Here is a 15,262-nt window from a genome sequence, read left to right on the forward strand (position 1 = left end):
CCTGCGCCGGCCCGGGCCAGCGGGTCCCGGCCCCGCCCGGGGGGCGCGGACTGCAGCTCCCAGGGAGCAGCGCGGCGGGGCGGCCCCGGCCCCGGCCCGCAGGACGCAGCGGCCGGAGGGGCCCAGGGCTGCGCCCCGCCCCGCCCCGCCCCGCCCCGGCGCCGGAGCCAGCCCGGGGCTCAGAGCGGCGCCTCGTCCGCGCCCTGCATGGCCGGAGCCGGCGCCCCCGGCCCGCTCCGCCCGCCGGGCTGCGGCGCAGGGCGGCGGCGCGGCTGACGGGGCCCGCAGCGCCCGAGGATGCCCCGCGCGGGAGGGCTCGTGGGAGCGGCGGCTCCGACCTCCGGGGCTGCCCGCGGCCCGGCTGGCGCGGGGGCGATGGCGACGCGGAGCGAGACCCGCGCGCCGCGCCCGGGATGCTCCGGCCCTGAGACGTGCGCCTAGGACGGTGCTGCTGCGCGGCCAGGGGTCCCAGCGCGGAGTCGCCCGCAGCGCGAAGCGCGGCCTGCTCGGCTCCCAGGGCCGTCCCCAGCTGCCGGGCCGGGGCCTGGCTGTGGCCCCCTGCAGCCGCGGGCCCGCTGCTCCCGTCCCGCCGCGGGGCACCATGCCATCCTCCAGCGACTCCAGCCACTCGCTGACCGGCCGCAGCTCCCGCAGCCTCACGCACCTCCGCATGCAGAGGACCTGGCTGCAGACCCTGCTGGTGCTGGGCTTCATCCAAGTGATCCTGGGCATCCTCATCGTCACCTTCAGCCTCGTGGCAGCCACTATCACGCCTGCCCCCAAGATCCGGCACTCCTGCCCCTACTGGGCCGGCTTCTCAGTGAGTCTCGGGCAGATCCGCAAGGCCAAGGGGGAGCCAGGGGCCCAGCCGTGCAGGGAGTTTCTAGGGCTGGCTCTGCTCTGGTGGGGGGCAGGGGCCTCCCTGGCTGTGCACCCCAGGGTGCCGTTCTCCTGCTGGGCATGAGGGGAGCAGTGCGCTCTGTGAGCTTGTGCCAGCCCAGAGGGCCCGGGAGGGGCAGCAGTGGGGCAGCGGCAGGGCAGCATGTAGGCAATCCCCCTTGTGTCAGGAACCCTTGCCAGGCTCTTCTGTTGTCCCCAGGCCTCTCCCATGTCCTGTGCTGCCAGCCCCAGTCCCTGGTGCCGCTTGCTCACCTGTATCACTTCCCAGCTGGCATGACCGGGTACAGGATCCTCCCTGTTTTACAGAGGGAGCTCGACAGGCCCTGAGCATCTCTGGTCTCCCTGCCTATGCCCTCCAGCCCACATGGTGCCAAGCCCCCTCACCCCACCCCACCCCTGCAGCATGGCACCCCTATGGGCTGCCCTGGCCAGGGTCCCACTGGCCAGCGTTGAGCTGCTCCTGAGTGCCCTGAATCAGCACTTTCCTTGCTTGGCCGGCAAGGAGGCGCCTGCCTGTTGTGCATGTGCGGGGCATGGGCTGCAGGCAGGGAGCAGAGTGCGGGCATGGGGAGGGCAGGGGATGTGTGGGACATCCTCCTGCCCCGGTCTTCTTCAGGGTCCCTGTCTGTCTGTCCCCAGCTGGCCCTGTCGGGCCTCGTTGGCGTTGTCTCCTGGAAACGGCCCATCACGGTGGTGGTAGGTGTCAGCTGCATGTGGGGCAGGGGGGCTCGCCCTGCCAGGGGCCCCTGCATCTCTGGGTGCTTTGGTGGGGGGCAGAGGGCAAAGCCAGGCTCCCCTCACCTGCACGTGCCGGTCGGCCTGTTCCCCTTCTGCCCTGTTCCAGATCACCTTCTTCACGCTGCTGTCTGTGCTGGGCGTCATGCTGGGCCTGGCTGGCTCCATCCTCTCCTGTCAGAACGCCCAGCTCGTGAAGTCCCTGGAGGCCTGTGAGCGGGTGAGGCCCTGAGCTGTGGCTGCTGGGCACCAGCCTTAGGAGATGGAGAGCTGGGGGAGGCTGCGTGGCTGAGCCTGGGGCAGCAGTGCAGGCTCGTGCCTCAGGGGCTGGGTGATGGGCATGGGGCAAGGGGACTGTTGGCTCTAGGAGGGGAGCAGCAGCAGGGCTGGGGCTCCGGGACCCAGCCATCCCTCACCCAGTGTCTCACTTCCTGCAGGAGATGGACATGTGCATGTGCTGCTCGGTCCGCTCTGGCCTGCAGCACGTGCCTGGCCCCTGCAGCCGCCACCCTGACAGGCTGGTCATGTTTGCCAACCCCGACTGCCGTAGCATCCGCATGGCACTGAAGGTAATAGCGTTGCAGGGGCTGGGGCCACGCTGGCTAGACTAGGGGGAGGGGGGCTGTGCCAGGCTGAGGCGGCTTGGTGCCTGGGGAGATGCTCCAAGCCTGATACTGCAGGCAGGGCTAGACTGGGCCGGGGCCAGGGCCAGGGCCCAGAGGCTCATCACCAGAGCGGGGGGCTTGGCATGTGAAGAGGAGCATTCAGGGCCCCTCTGTGCCCCTGCCCAGGACCTGCTGTTCAGCATCTGTGGCCTGACCATCTTCTCCACCATTGTGTGCACGCTCTCTGCTGTCATGTGCTGCATCCAGATCTTTTCCCTGGACGTTATCCACATGGTGAGCGCTGCCCGCAGTCCCCTGCCCTGTCCTCACTGCACAGCAGAGGCTTGGGCCAGAGCCCCCCACCCCCCACACAGACATTACCAGACCCTCTCCCAGAGCTGTACCCTGGCCACACTGAGCAGCCTGGGAGTGGCCCTGTGGGCTGGTGCTTCAGTGGTGGGTATCAGGGAGAGCCCAGAGGGAGCCAGATCTTGCCCATATCTCCCAGGGGAGATATGGCCAGGCCTCCCCACAGCCAAGGCCCTAGTCAGGAGCTCAGGGCATCAGGCACTGGTACTGTGACCCTGTTGGACTCCAAAAGCAGGAGGCAGAGGGGACACAGCCCCTCAGGGCCCTGCAGCTGCCCCTCATTCCCCTCTCCCCACAGCTGGGCCTGCCACGCTCCAGCTCCGTGACCCTGGAGTGCACGTCACCCCCGGACACCTTCCTGCAGACCATGATGGACTTCGAGGAGTTTGTGCCCCCGGTGCCGCCACCCCCCTACTATCCACCAGAGTATACCTGCAGCTCCGAGACGGATGCCCAGAGGTGCTGGGGGCTGGGGGGGCAGGGCCCAGCCAAGTATGGGGAAGCCAGGGGAGGGAGGACAAGGGGGAGCCATGGAGCTGTGTGCGCGAGGTCTGTCCTCCTCTGTGGTTAACACAGTCTCTCCCGCCTTTTCCCACAGCATCACCTACAACGGCTCCATGGACAGCCCTGTGCCCCTCTACCCCACCGACTTCCCCCCATCCTATGAGACTGTCATGGGGCTCCGGGGAGACAGTCAGGTAAGGGCACGGGCCTGGGCAGGCACATTCTGCACGGTGCTGGGCAGGGGGTCATGACGGCCCCAGGGAGTGTGGGGGCCGGAGCATAGCTGGGGGCTCCCCGCAGCGTGTGCTGCCTCCCTTCTCGCACAGCCCATGCCCAGGACTGGCGTCAGGCCGTGACCATCCATGTGCCCCTTAGGCCACGCTGTTCGACTCGCAGCTGACGGACACCTCGCATGTCTGCACCTGTGACCGCGTCCCCTCCATCGTGCTCAGTGGAGAAGGTAACGGCAGCCCTGGGCAGCATGGGAGGGGGGTAAGGGATAGGGCCCATGGCTGGGCTGTGGGGGTGGGGCTTGGTAGCAGTAGAGCGCGCAGCAGCGAAGTTCACACACTGCTGCTCTGTGGGTGTTGGGAGGCCAGATGGGGAGTTGGGGGGCAGTGCAGGAGGCACTGCGCCCACAAGCTGGGGGTGCAGTGCATGGGGAGGGGTCACCATGCCTGCAGGCAGGGCCAGGATGGCAGCACACGGTAGGCAAAGGGGTGAGGCTGGGCCCTGCCCTGAGGGCCTTGTGCCTGCCCCCCCACCCCAACTCCAGGCGTGCGTGTTGCAGTATCCATGGACAGCGGGTCCCTGATTATGTCTGAGATCATGGACATCCCCGGTGACAGCAGCCCCTCGGAGGACTCGTGCCTGCTGGAGCTGCAGGGTTCGGTGCGCTCCATGGACTACGTGCTGTTCCGCTCCATCCAGCGCAGCCGCGCTGACTACTGCCTTAGCGTGGACTGCATGCAGTGCAGCCACCACCCTGGCAGCCCCACGCTGGGCCTGCAGGGCCCCTTCGAGGAGCCATCCCGGCCTCGTGTGCGCGGTGAGCGCTCCTACTCCTGCTCCACGCCTGACGCCGTGCTCGAGGGCCGCCTGGCCGGGGGCGTCGTGGCCCACAGCTGCAACCGGCTGGAGGGGCTGTCGCGCTGCGCAGGGCCCTGCTTCCCCGAGGTGCGGCTCAAGGGCAGGAGCGTGCCACCGGGGTGCCGGGCCAGCAGGCGCCTGGCCCAGCAACGGCGCAGCAGTGAGACCTCCTGCCTGGCATCTCCAGCACAGGGCCTGGGCCAGCGTCCCCTTGTGCGGTCACACAGCGACCCCGGCATCGTTGCCGCTGGGGACCCAGGTAGATGGGGATGAGGGGTGTGGTCCGTGTGTCCGTCTGCCAAGTCCAAGCTGCTCATGCTCGGATGATACGGCTGGATGGAGAGCGGGGGGGCGAGGTGGCCTGTTGAGGCCCTGCGTGTCGGTGTCACTGTCGGAGCAGACTGGCTTGGGGATGGCACATCGGGGAGCGAACACTGATGCGCACGCAAGCAGGACGGACGGGCTGCGGTAGTCCTCATGCCCGTTCTCTCTGCTCCCAGGTGACTTCAGGGAACTGCTTTATACCAAAGCACTGGAGGACAACGTGTCCAACTCCTCTGCAGATACAGGTCAGGCAGCATTTGCGGTGCTGGAGATGCTCTGGGCCAGAGCCTGGGACTGGGCAGAGCGTGAGCTATGAGCAATGCCTGTTTCAGTGGGAATGGGCTGATGGGAGCTGGGGCTGGATAGGGGTGTCATGTTGCCCCCCTACCCACTGGCACTCTGCCCCACTCCCAGGAGAGGCCCAGGGGCAGCAGCGGGGCACTGGGGCTGCTGGTTGCAGCATCTGGGCATGTGCCGGTCAGGTGCCATGCGGCTGTGGTTCTCATGGGCTCCCCTCCCACCAGGGCTGTGCTCAGAAGCCTGCCTGCTCCGTGCCTCACGCTGGGACTCGCCCCCGCTCCTCCGGGCCAGCTCTGCTGGGAAGAACCGGCTGCCGGTGCCCAAGAAGGTGACGCAGAGGCTGTCGAAGGCAGGGACACGCTCCCTGGGGGACCTGAAGGTTTGCCGCAGCACCCGTGGGCTGGTGGCCAGGTTCCTGCAGAGGTCCAAGCGCAACCTGGCACCAGGCATGGAGATGGCTGGACACAGCTCCCAGGCCCACAAGCAGGTGGGTGCAACCACGGGCCCCTGCAGCCCAGAGGCCTGCACATGGGCAGGGAGCCAGGAAGTCCAGAATCCTTCATCATATAAGTATATATTCGGCCTATAAGTATACAAGGGGGGTGCATCAGGATCTGGGGTAACGCCTGTTCACCAGACCACCCCAAGGGGTGACAAGGTTCAGCGGTCATAACCGCTGCAAGACCCTTTTAGGCTGGACATGAGGAAAAACTTCTTTATTGTCTGAGCCCCCAAGGCCTGGAATACACTTCCTCCAGAGGTGGTACAAATACCTACTCTGGACTCTTTTAAGAAACGTTTGGACACTTACCTTGCTGGGATCCTTTGACCCCAGCTGACTTCCTGCCCCGGGGCAGGGGGCTGGACGTGATGATCTTCCGAGGTCCCTTCCAACCCTAATGTCTATGAAATCACCCTGACCCTGCTGCTGACTTACTGTGGAGCCTTCTGGGAGCCCCTGGGGCTTTTGTGCCTCAGTTTCCTCATCTGCAAAACATGAGTAATGATTCTCCCCAGAATCACCTGCTGTTTTGGCGCTTGCGCAACCCAGGAAGCTCTGGGAAGCTGCAGGCCATGTTGGGTAACCATGGGAGCCCAGGAACACTATCTAATTGCAGCCTGCTAATGCGTGCACCTCATCCCTGCCCCACCCAGGCCTTCCCCATAGTCGCACCAGTCACACCAGAGGCCTGCAGTCGGGGTCTTTCCTGTGGGAAAGCACCGTGACTGTGGCCTGGTGCCTGTCCTGACACTGGGGGGCCCTGCCTGGAGTGTCAGGGAACAGCTCATCCCTTCTGGCTGCCTTATGCTGCTTTGCCGGCCCCACAGGCTTGAGTTCCAGCGCTCTGCCACAGAGCAGAACCCATTTTCCTGGTGCTGCTTTGAGATCTGCTCTAGGGCTGCTGTAGGTCACGCCAGTTCCTGGCCCTCGGGGTCATTCCTGTCTCTGAGTCTGCCCACGTCTGAGCCTGCAAATGCAGGGCAGCCCAGGTCTTGTCGTGGGTGGGATGCAGATGCCTCTCTGTGTGTCACCTGCTAGACCAGTTTCTTGGCTCCAGCCGCTCCTGCTGCGTGGGAGGGACTGCAGCCCCAGGAGTCAGCACACCTTGCTGGTGCTTGCCCTTTGCTCACTCTGCCCCATGAGCTGCACCAGCTTGGGCAACCACTGGCCTCAAGCAGCAGATGCTGCTGCTACCCGCCTGAGCTGGCACAGAGCTGCTCTGGTCCCCACCTGCCCCTGCCCAGGGGCTGCTCTGCACCCATCCAGCCGCGCAGAGCCCAGGCTAGGGCCATTCCTGAAGGAAGGGCAGGGAAGGCACAGACAGGGAGGGGGGTGCTACCAGTGGGCTGGGTGGGGGTGCTTGCTCAGCTGCCCTCACTCAGGCCCCTGCTGCCCTTCTTGCCTGGCGCTGCAGGTTCCCCGGAGCCCGTGGCCGGTAGCTGAGCACCAGCCCCTGGAAGGGATCCACCTACAGAGCTGCGGGGACCTGAGCTCTACCTCCTCACTGCGCCGCCTCCTGTCTGCCCGCCGGTTGGAGCGCAGCCGACCGCACAGCCTTAGCGGGGCCTACAAGGAGAGCATCCTCTGAGGGACCCAGTCCGAGCCCCCAGGCTGGCCAGGAGGCTCCGTCAGCAGCTGGATCTCTGCCTGGGCAATTCAGCGCCTGGACTGGCCTTTCCTGGGGCACTGGCACCAGGCCTGGGGATAGGGCTGGCTCCTCCCCGGCACGCGCCCACCTCCACTGGGTAGCAGTGGAAGGGGACAGGCACACCTCCAAGGCCAGGGCTCCTGGTTCCTTGTGCCTGGCTGTTTATCTCCAGGGCCCATGATGGCAACTCCCTGCAAGGGTAGTGGACAGGGAGAGGTGCTGCACCCTCTTGCTGGGCACGTGTGGCTCACAGGGGCCGTGGTCGGAGCAGTCGTGTAGCCATGAGGGCTGTTGTGTTTTGCGAGTACCCTGTGTGCAGGGGCTGAGCTGGGTGCCCCCTGCACCATGGGCTCTGCTGGCCCAGATCTGATGCGGTCCTAGGTGCGATCGCATGTGCACGCTGCACTGGGGCCTCGCAGCAGTTCACCCAGTGCCCGAGCGGGGTCGCGCCCCTGCCCAGCCCCTGCTCTGCTCCTGCGCTATGCACCCCCCATCACAGAGCAGGCCGGCCCCTGCCCCTGCCCCTGCCCCTGGAGATCGCGCCCCCTATTGCTGCTCAGGCCTAGCCTGGCGCTCCGGGCCGGGAGCAGGGTGGTGCCCGGCCGCAGCCCCGCAGGGCCGGGGCTCTGGGGAGCACGGCCAGCTCCCTGCCGGCACCGCGGGGCCGGGCCTCTCCCGTGGACAGCCCCGGGCCCCGGGCCCCCTCCTCCTCGTGCTCCGGCAGCTTTTCTACCTCCCCCCAGCGATGCCTTTGCTCTGCATGCCCCGTGCGCTCTCCCTGCCTCGGCGGGGGGGTGCACTTTTTTACTGGGGGAGCATGCGGGGACCTCTCGGAGCTGCACTGACGCCTGCGGGAAACCAAATAAAGTTGTAGCCAGACCGAGCGGCTGTGCTGGTGTCGTGGTGGCCGGGGGCTCGGGCCGCTCTGGCCCCCGGGCCGGGGGCGGGGGGAGGGTCCCTGGGGCCGGGGCCCCGCCCAGGGCGGCCGGGCCGCCGCGCGGGGTCATGTGACCGGGTCAGGTGACGGCTCGGGCCGGCGACAGCGCGAGGAGGGGACGCGGGTCCGGGGCTGCGGCGCTCGCCCCGCCCCGCCCCGCCCCGCCCGGCCTTCGCTTCCGCCTACGGCCCCGGCTCCCGGCCCGGGCACGGCCCCGGCAGGCTGCGCAGGCAGCGGCCCCCGGGCCGGGCTCTTGCGACAGGCGCTGGGGCGGTTGGGCAAGGGGCAGTGCAGGGGCCCTGGCAGGGCGCCAGGCATCAGGCCGGGGGCAGGTGGAGGAGGAAATGACACAGTCCCTAGGGAGGGTGTGATCAGGTGACACAGGGATTAGGATTGAGGTATTGCTTAAAAACCAGGCGAGAGCCAGGTGTGGGCAGGCGCCGGGTTGCCCCAGCCGTAGTGGAGGCTGCAGGGAGGCCGGACTGCTTCCCAGGGACGAGAGGACGCAGCAGCCCCACTCCCGACACCCCTCGCCGCTGGGCCAGGCCGCGTGGGCATCGCTGGGGCTGGAGCAGCCCACGTTCACCTCCCTTCCTGCTCGCAGCTCCGGGTGCTGCTCACCGACGCAGGGCCCAGCCGTTAGGGGCAACCAGGCAGCGTTGGCGCCATGTGGGCTGACTGTGTCCGCGTCCTGGGCTGGCTCCTGCTGATCCATGCAGTGGCAGGTGAGTGCTGCGGGAGAGCCGCGGGGCAGGAGTCGCTGCAGGGGACCCTGAGAGGGTTGCGCTGGGGTGCACCTGCACCGGAGCCCTGGGTACGAGGCTCCAGGGCAGCCCAGTGCTTCCAGCAGGAGGGGACTCGCTTCGGCGCATCCACCAAGCTCAAGGGCAGGGCAGGAGATCCTTGCCACAGTGTTCCTCAATCTTGTTTCAATTTGTGGACACCTAAAAAAATTGTTTATGGAGCGGCAGACCTCTTTGAACTGAAAGCATGGGTGCTCACATTCTTCTGACTGACCACAGTCACCCTTAGACTGGGGCGGGCAATTATTTCAGGCAGAGGGCCACTTACTGAGTTTTGGCAAGCCATCAAGGGCCGCATGACAGGGAGGTGGGGCAGATAAATATTAATTTTCTAAATGCTTTAGGGGCCCCAGGACATGTTTTCCCCGCCCCTGCCTGAGACGTGGTCTGCAGACCCTAGAGGTCTGTGGACCACGGGGTGAAAACCACTGCTCTACGAGAAGTTGTGGGGAAGCCCAGACTTGTCCCCAGGGACTCCTGCCTGCCCTGTCCCTACGTGACCCTCTCCCTGCCCCACCCTAGGCAGCAGTCCCTGCAGTCCCAAGTACTTTGGAAAGAACCTCATGGTGTGTGAGTGCAATGCCACGTACTGCGACACGTTGGACCCTGTCACTCTCCCACCCGTGGGTACTTTTGTCAAGTACGAGAGCAGCAAGGCTGGCAAGCGACTGGAGCGCAGCGAGGGCAAGGTGCAGAGGAACCTCAGGGCCCCAGGTACCGTGCCAGGGCTGGGGACCAGGGCATTGGGCTGGGCTGGGGCGCTGTGCCCGTGCTCACGGCTGCCTGGCCCTGAGTAGTGCTGCGCTCCGCCCTGCAGGTCTCGTCTTGACCCTGGACATGGCGCAGCGGTACCAGAAGGTGAAGGGCTTCGGCGGCTCTGTCACGGACTCGGCCGCAATCAATATCCTGTCCCTGTCCCCGAAGGTCCAGGACAGCCTGCTGCGGTCCTACTTCTCCGAGGAAGGTGAATACTGGGGCAAGGGCTGAGGCAGCCAGGGGGAGATATCTGCATTTGATGTCCTTACCTTTCTGCCTGGGGGAGCTGGGCACTGGGGCTGTGGGCTGGGACATCTTTGCTCCCCCGGCCCCATGACCCCATTCCTGCCCCCAGGCATTGAGTACAACCTCATCCGCATGCCCATGGCCAGCTGCGACTTCTCCGTCCACCCCTACTCGTACGATGATGTCCCGTACGACTATGATCTCGTGCACTTCCATCTGACGCATGAGGATACAAAGCTGAAAGTGAGCAGTACCCGGGGGGCTGGGTGTTGGTGTTGGTGTGGGGAGTGGAGGACCTGGGGGAGGTGGGAGGGGGCAGGGAGGTGCTACACTGCGTTCTAGCCAAGCTCCCAGGGCTTTTCCTGCTGTTGTGGTGTGATCCAGGGCAGCAAGTGCTGCCCCCTGACACTGGCAGGGGTGTTAGGCATTCATTCTGGCCAGCAGAAGAGCCACTTCCTGGGGTCCCCAGTGCATGGTGGTCCCCTGGCCCTGCTCCCCACCAAGGGACCCTCCCTGTGCAACATCCAAACCCTGCGGGTACCTGGAACCTGCCCAACTGGAGGTGCTGAGAGGAAGACATGTCCAAGCAGCCCCCACAGCTAAGGTGACCCCTGAGCACAAGTGAATGCCAGATGGGCTGGTCTATCCCACTACATCTGGGATGCTGAGGAGCTGTGAGAGGGAGCCTCTTGGACTGCTGGCCTGGGGGCTGGGGCCAGGGTCAGGCAGGTAGTTCCCGCCATGGCCCACACCAAGCTGGCCCCCTGTGCGGTCTCCTTAGATCCCAGTGGTGCAGCGGGCAAAGGCCATGTCCAAGCGGCCGATCTCACTGTACGCCAGCCCCTGGACCTCCCCGACTTGGTTGAAGACCAATGGAGACGTGAAGGGGAAGGGCAGTCTGAAGGGCAGTGCAGGTGACAAGTACCACAAAACCTGGGCCAAGTACTTTGTCAGGTGAGGGGAACCCCAGGGTTGTCCATAAAACTGCAGTGGGGCTGGGCCCTGTCCCCAGGCTGGGGGGCCTGGTCCGAGGCAAGGCCAGGAATGCTCATGTCTCCAGTGCTGCCCCAGGTTCCTGGACGAATATGCCAAGCACAACCTGACGTTCTGGGCGATGACGGCGCAGAACGAGCCCACGGCCGGTCTGATCGGAAACTACCCTTTCCAATGCCTGGGCTTCACCCCTGAGCAGCAGCGGGACTTCATCGCCCTCGACCTAGGCCCAGCGCTGGCCAACAGCTCGCACAAGGGCATCCAGCTCATCATGCTTGATGACAACCGCATCCATCTCCCTCACTGGGCCAAAGTGGTGAGTCCCTGCCCTGCCACAGCCCTTGCTCTCAGTCTAGGAAGTGTTGGCTGGTGGGTGATTTCTCTTCTCCTCCCTGCACAGGTGCTGGAGGATGAGCGGGCTGCTCGCTACATTAACGGCATTGGCATCCATTGGTACCTGGACTTCCTGGCACCCATCAAGGACACTGTGCTAACTACCCACCTCCTCTTCCCTGACTACTACATCTTGGCCACTGAAGCCTGTGCTGGCTCCAAGTTCTGGGAGAGAAGTGTCTTTCTGGGCTGCTGGGACCGGGGGAACATGTACAGCCACAGCATCCTGACAGTAAGGCCCCTCAGTGCCTACACATGGTGCTCCCGGCCTTGGGAGTGGGTGTGCATCCCCCCAATCCCTGCCTGCACTGAGCCCCCTGCCCCACTCCCCGCAGAACCTGAACAACTACGTCATGGGCTGGACCGACTGGAACCTGGCGCTGGACCTGGAGGGTGGCCCCAACTGGGTCAAGAACTTCGTGGACAGCCCCATCATAGTCAACAGCCGAGAAAACATCTTCTACAAGCAGCCCATGTTCTACCACATGGGGCACTTCAGGTGGGACACTGCTGCGCCTCCTGTAGCCAGTCACGGCAGCCTCCTGGGAGGCAGTGACCCTGTGGCACGTATCTCTGGGCTCTGTGTTGCACCAGCTTAGTCTTGGGGCTGCCTCTCCCCTCCCAGTGCTCATAGAATTGTCCTTCTCTCTGCAGCAAGTTCATTCCTGAGGGCTCACAGCGCGTGGGGCTTGTTGCCTCCAGTTCATCCAAGTGCAACCTAGAATATACGGCCTTCCTGCGCCCCGATGGCGCCGTCGTTGTCGTGATCCTGAACAGGTGAGTGGCATGGCTGGCAGCGAGCAGGGGATCATGTCCTGACCAGCAGTACCAAGGTGGGAGCCCAGGGCTTGGGACCTGGATCTGGCCTTTGTGGAGAGTGGGGAAAGACTAAGGCTAACGGTAGCTTCTGCTGGAACAGCAACCTGGGTTGGCAGCCTGAGGCTGGTGCTGTGGCTCCTTGCAGGCAAGGAGGGGACATCCACCCCTGCCTGTGGTCTGTGCAGTGAGGAGCTTGGGGGGCTGCTGGAGTCCCATTGGAATGCCATTGGGGTCCATTGCGGCATTGCTCTGGGCTTCTCCTGCGGGTCCCTGGGCCATTGTGCCTCCACTCCAGGCCTGTTGCACACAACTCAGGGCATTTGGGGAGGAAGGGGGGTGCTGACCCCCAAATGCTGGAGCCAGCGGGAATCTGTCACTGGACCCTGAGCCTAGGGCATGTGGCTCATCCTTGCTCGTCATTGTGCAGGTCTCACCCGACCCTACCCCTTCCCCTTTCCCTGCAGGTCGCTGAGCAGTGTGGATTTCAGGCTGGCGGACAATGGCCATGTCATCAAAGCCACATCTCCGGCTCAGTCTATCCAGACCTACCTGTGGAGGCGGAGGTGACTGGGCCTGAGAGCCCGGCGAGAGAAGGCCTTGGCCACCAGCATCCATAAGCTTCCCTGTGTGGCAAGAAGAGGATCTGGCCGCTGCTGATGGCACCAGGGGGGTTGCATGGCAGGTGCAGGTGCCTCCCCCAGAGTGGGTCCCTGGCCCCTTGGTTGCCCTAGACAAACCCAGGGAGCGGTCACCCTTATGACCAGGAGCCCTGCTGGCTCATTGGGCTTGGACACATGGGGGCATCAGGATGCCGGCACCCAGCACAGGTGCCTTTGACTACTGTTTAAATGGAAATAAACATGCTAATGACGCATGGGCATCTGCGTGCATCTGGGCATCGGCCTGCTCTGCGTCAGCCCTGGCCAGGGCAGAAGGGGCAACTCCCTCCCTGTCCGAGCTGCTGTTCTGCTGGGAGCATAGGGCTCTCTGCCCAAGCCAGGCATTGGAAGAGCCCATTGCTCTTGTGGCAGCATGTTGGTGCCAGTGTGGGCAGGGGCACACAGCCTGGCTTGCACAGCCGCGCACCGGTCAATGTCCTCTGGTCTGCAGTCTCGAGAGGTCTTTGGGTGGATCTGGGGGCTACTGCTGGGCTGAAGTCCCATCTCTCACAGAGATGCAGGTATGAGCCCAGCTCTGTGCTTATGGCAGTCTGCAGTGGTAAGCGTCAGTGGCTGCTGCTCCAGCTAAGCTGGGCAGGGGTGCGTGGGTGGGGCCCACGCCAGGGGGGCCTGTCGGTACCCTGCACAACCTGAGGCCTGGCCTCCATGGAAAGGCTCTCACTCAGGCAGCATGAACACCAAGAGCTGCCCCAGAGCCTGGATGGCCTGGCCATGGCTCCTGGTGAGCACTGGGTAAGCCAGGGCTGTGTGAGCTACAGCACTAGATAGTGGTGCACTTGTGAGCCACCTCTGGGCATGCATGTGAGGGCAGGAAACACGCAGTGGCACGTGGGGGCAGGGCAGTGTCATGCATGCCCCAGCTGTTGTGGGGGGCCCTGTGGATGTGTTGGGTGGAGGGTGCACTGGGGTGCATTGTCCAGAGGCTGGGAGATGGGGGCATGGGTCGTGGCCAGCACTATCAGGCTTGTAGGATTCTGCCTTAGGTTCTTGCTTTGCTCCTCTTCAGTGACCCTTCCTAACGAGCAGGCAGCTGGTGAAGAGCTGGCTGAAGCGGAGCTACTGCAGAGGTGGTGGCTGCAGGGACCCAGCACCCCAGCGCGGCAGAGCCAAAGTCAAGACACAAGTGTGTCCATTCAGCCACTGCTGCCCACAGCGAGCCGTGGGCGAGGTGAACAGCACTAGGGCAAATGCAACGCACTCCCACCCCAGTCTGTTCAGAGCCGGCAGGGTCTGCCTTCTCTGGGGTTGTCGGTTTTGCTTTCCTGAAGCAGAATGAAGCCCCCTGGCCCCTTCCCAGACAGGCCTGCCTGCCGGCCACTCCCTGTCCCAGTCCAGAGCCGCAGCGGTGAGTAGTGGGGGGGAGGGGCCCTGGCTGGGGGTCCGGGCTCCCTGCCCTGCTGGGGCTGCCTGCCTGGGGCCCTGAGGACCCTGCTGCACATCCACCACCCCGCTACAGCTGGGCCTGCAGGTTGCTGGCACCACTGCCCTGCTGCAGCAGCACTGGCCCAGCAGGGGGTGCAGTGGCTCTGGCAGTGCACAATGCTGAGCAGCTTCCTGCAGTGACGCTGGGCTCCAGGCAGGGACGGTGACAGATCCCAGAAAGCCCAGCTGTGGTGCAAGGATGACCTTGGGGGAGGCAGAGGGGGTCCGAGAGGCTGAACGTAGGCCCTATGCTGGCCCTGGGCTGTTACCGCTGCAGCCTGGAGCTCTGCAGTGCAGGCACTCGCTGGTCACGGGCGCAGCTGCCTGCACCATGCTGTGCAGGACTGTGCCTATGGGACACCAGCGGGACAGCACAGCCACAATGGGTGGGTGAGGCCACGGTAGACGCAGAGGGGTTGTGTCAGCCTCTCCCAGCCCAGCTAGGTGAACTAGCCTGCTCTGAGGCCTGGCCTCCGACCCCCAGGCCTTTCCAATGGGTGGATGGGGAGGCCAGGGTCCCCCCACAGCATCAGGGTGTGCCCTGGCCACAGGCCCATCCTCAACCCCTGAGCAGGCTCCAGCTGCCGTGGGAGGTGCTTCCTGCAGCTCCTCCAAGCCCATCTCCAAGTCCCAACAGGCCCCAGGCAGGCACCTGCCACCCCCATTCCTAACTCAGCTGCCTCCGATGAGTTAAGGCCTCCAGCACCGCACCAGGGAGGCAGAGCAGCGCGAAGATCCTGCCAGGCTGGGACACGGGAGGGGAGTGCAGCAGCATCTCCCATCCCTAATGGCGGAGCCCAGGGCAGGGCTCTGCCTCCCCCAGGGTAGGACAGTATCTTGCCCCAGCTGAACCAGGCTGCCAGGCACAACCAGAGTCCAAGGCACAAGGAGAGCCTGGTGCACCCAGCATCCCCCATCCATTGTGGGCTCCAGCCTGGGTTGGGGTGCCCCTGTGTGATCCCTGCCCATGCTCCCTCTCTCCTCTCCAGCCAGATCCTCCTAAGGCCCAAATGAGCAGGTGCCCAGATAAGAATTTGGGGCCACGCAGGTGCCTGCCCACCCTAATTCCCTTCCACAACCACTGCAATGATGCCCATTCCCCATCTCCCCCAGGGCGCAAGTCGCAGTCGGGGGGAGGGTAATGTCTGCCCTGTGATGCAGCTGCAGCCACCTGGGGGGCGCCGCCCGGCTAGTGTGTCTCAGGCAGGGGTGGGGCGATGCAGTGCACTGAGAGCAC

General features: G+C 64.8%; 2 protein-coding genes across 5 annotated transcripts; both read left to right on the plus strand.

Moving 5' to 3' along the window:
• The first annotated feature begins 61 nt into the window (after positions 1-61).
• Positions 62-7,859, plus strand: ENTREP3 (endosomal transmembrane epsin interactor 3). 3 transcript variants are annotated; one of them, XM_090051026.1, is made up of 12 exons: positions 65-820; positions 1,540-1,596; positions 1,745-1,855; positions 2,073-2,204; positions 2,427-2,534; positions 2,908-3,068; positions 3,208-3,307; positions 3,489-3,573; positions 3,889-4,461; positions 4,703-4,771; positions 5,051-5,313; positions 6,743-7,859. In XM_090051026.1, the coding sequence occupies exons 1-12, from the start codon at positions 602-604 to the stop codon at positions 6,914-6,916; spliced, it is 2,052 nt and encodes a 683-aa protein (XP_089907152.1). In that variant the 5' UTR covers positions 65-601; the 3' UTR covers positions 6,917-7,859. The 3 variants fall into 3 exon arrangements, with proteins under 3 accessions (XP_089907154.1, XP_089907152.1, XP_089907153.1); XM_090051027.1 differs by having other exon boundaries at positions 66-820; positions 3,904-4,461; XM_090051028.1 differs by lacking the exon at positions 2,427-2,534 and having other exon boundaries at positions 62-820.
• A 127-nt stretch (positions 7,860-7,986) lies between these two features.
• Positions 7,987-12,795, plus strand: GBA1 (glucosylceramidase beta 1). 2 transcript variants are annotated; one of them, XM_090051029.1, is made up of 10 exons: positions 7,987-8,638; positions 9,239-9,430; positions 9,534-9,680; positions 9,828-9,961; positions 10,500-10,672; positions 10,790-11,027; positions 11,112-11,336; positions 11,440-11,603; positions 11,759-11,881; positions 12,388-12,795. In XM_090051029.1, the coding sequence occupies exons 1-10, from the start codon at positions 8,581-8,583 to the stop codon at positions 12,488-12,490; spliced, it is 1,557 nt and encodes a 518-aa protein (XP_089907155.1). In that variant the 5' UTR covers positions 7,987-8,580; the 3' UTR covers positions 12,491-12,795. The 2 variants fall into 2 exon arrangements, with proteins under 2 accessions (XP_089907155.1, XP_089907156.1); XM_090051030.1 differs by lacking the exon at positions 7,987-8,638 and having other exon boundaries at positions 9,298-9,430; positions 9,514-9,680.
• The last annotated feature ends 2,467 nt before the right edge of the window (positions 12,796-15,262 follow it).

The sequence above is a fragment of the Crocodylus siamensis genome, chromosome 6 (assembly GCF_052110815.1).
Source record: "Crocodylus siamensis isolate JL-2025a chromosome 6, ASM5211081v1, whole genome shotgun sequence".
NCBI classification, from domain to species: domain Eukaryota; kingdom Metazoa; phylum Chordata; order Crocodylia; family Crocodylidae; genus Crocodylus; species Crocodylus siamensis.

What these genes read in the sequence shown, in the direction of transcription:
- ENTREP3 (XM_090051026.1), top strand. Translation starts at nt 602, where the DNA reads ATGCCATCCTCCAGCGACTCCAGCCACTCGCTGACCGGCCGCAGCTCC. An exon ending in CCCTGGACGTTATCCACATG is followed by an intron (nt 2,535 to 2,907) that starts GTGAGCGCTGCC and finishes CTCTCCCCACAG; the next exon opens with CTGGGCCTGCCACGCTCCAG. An exon ending in CGTTGCCGCTGGGGACCCAG is followed by an intron (nt 4,462 to 4,702) that starts GTAGATGGGGAT and finishes CTCTGCTCCCAG; the next exon opens with GTGACTTCAGGGAACTGCTT.
- GBA1 (XM_090051029.1), top strand. Translation starts at nt 8,581, where the DNA reads ATGTGGGCTGACTGTGTCCGCGTCCTGGGCTGGCTCCTGCTGATCCAT. An exon ending in ACAGCCACAGCATCCTGACA is followed by an intron (nt 11,337 to 11,439) that starts GTAAGGCCCCTC and finishes CACTCCCCGCAG; the next exon opens with AACCTGAACAACTACGTCAT. An exon ending in TACCACATGGGGCACTTCAG is followed by an intron (nt 11,604 to 11,758) that starts GTGGGACACTGC and finishes TTCTCTCTGCAG; the next exon opens with CAAGTTCATTCCTGAGGGCT.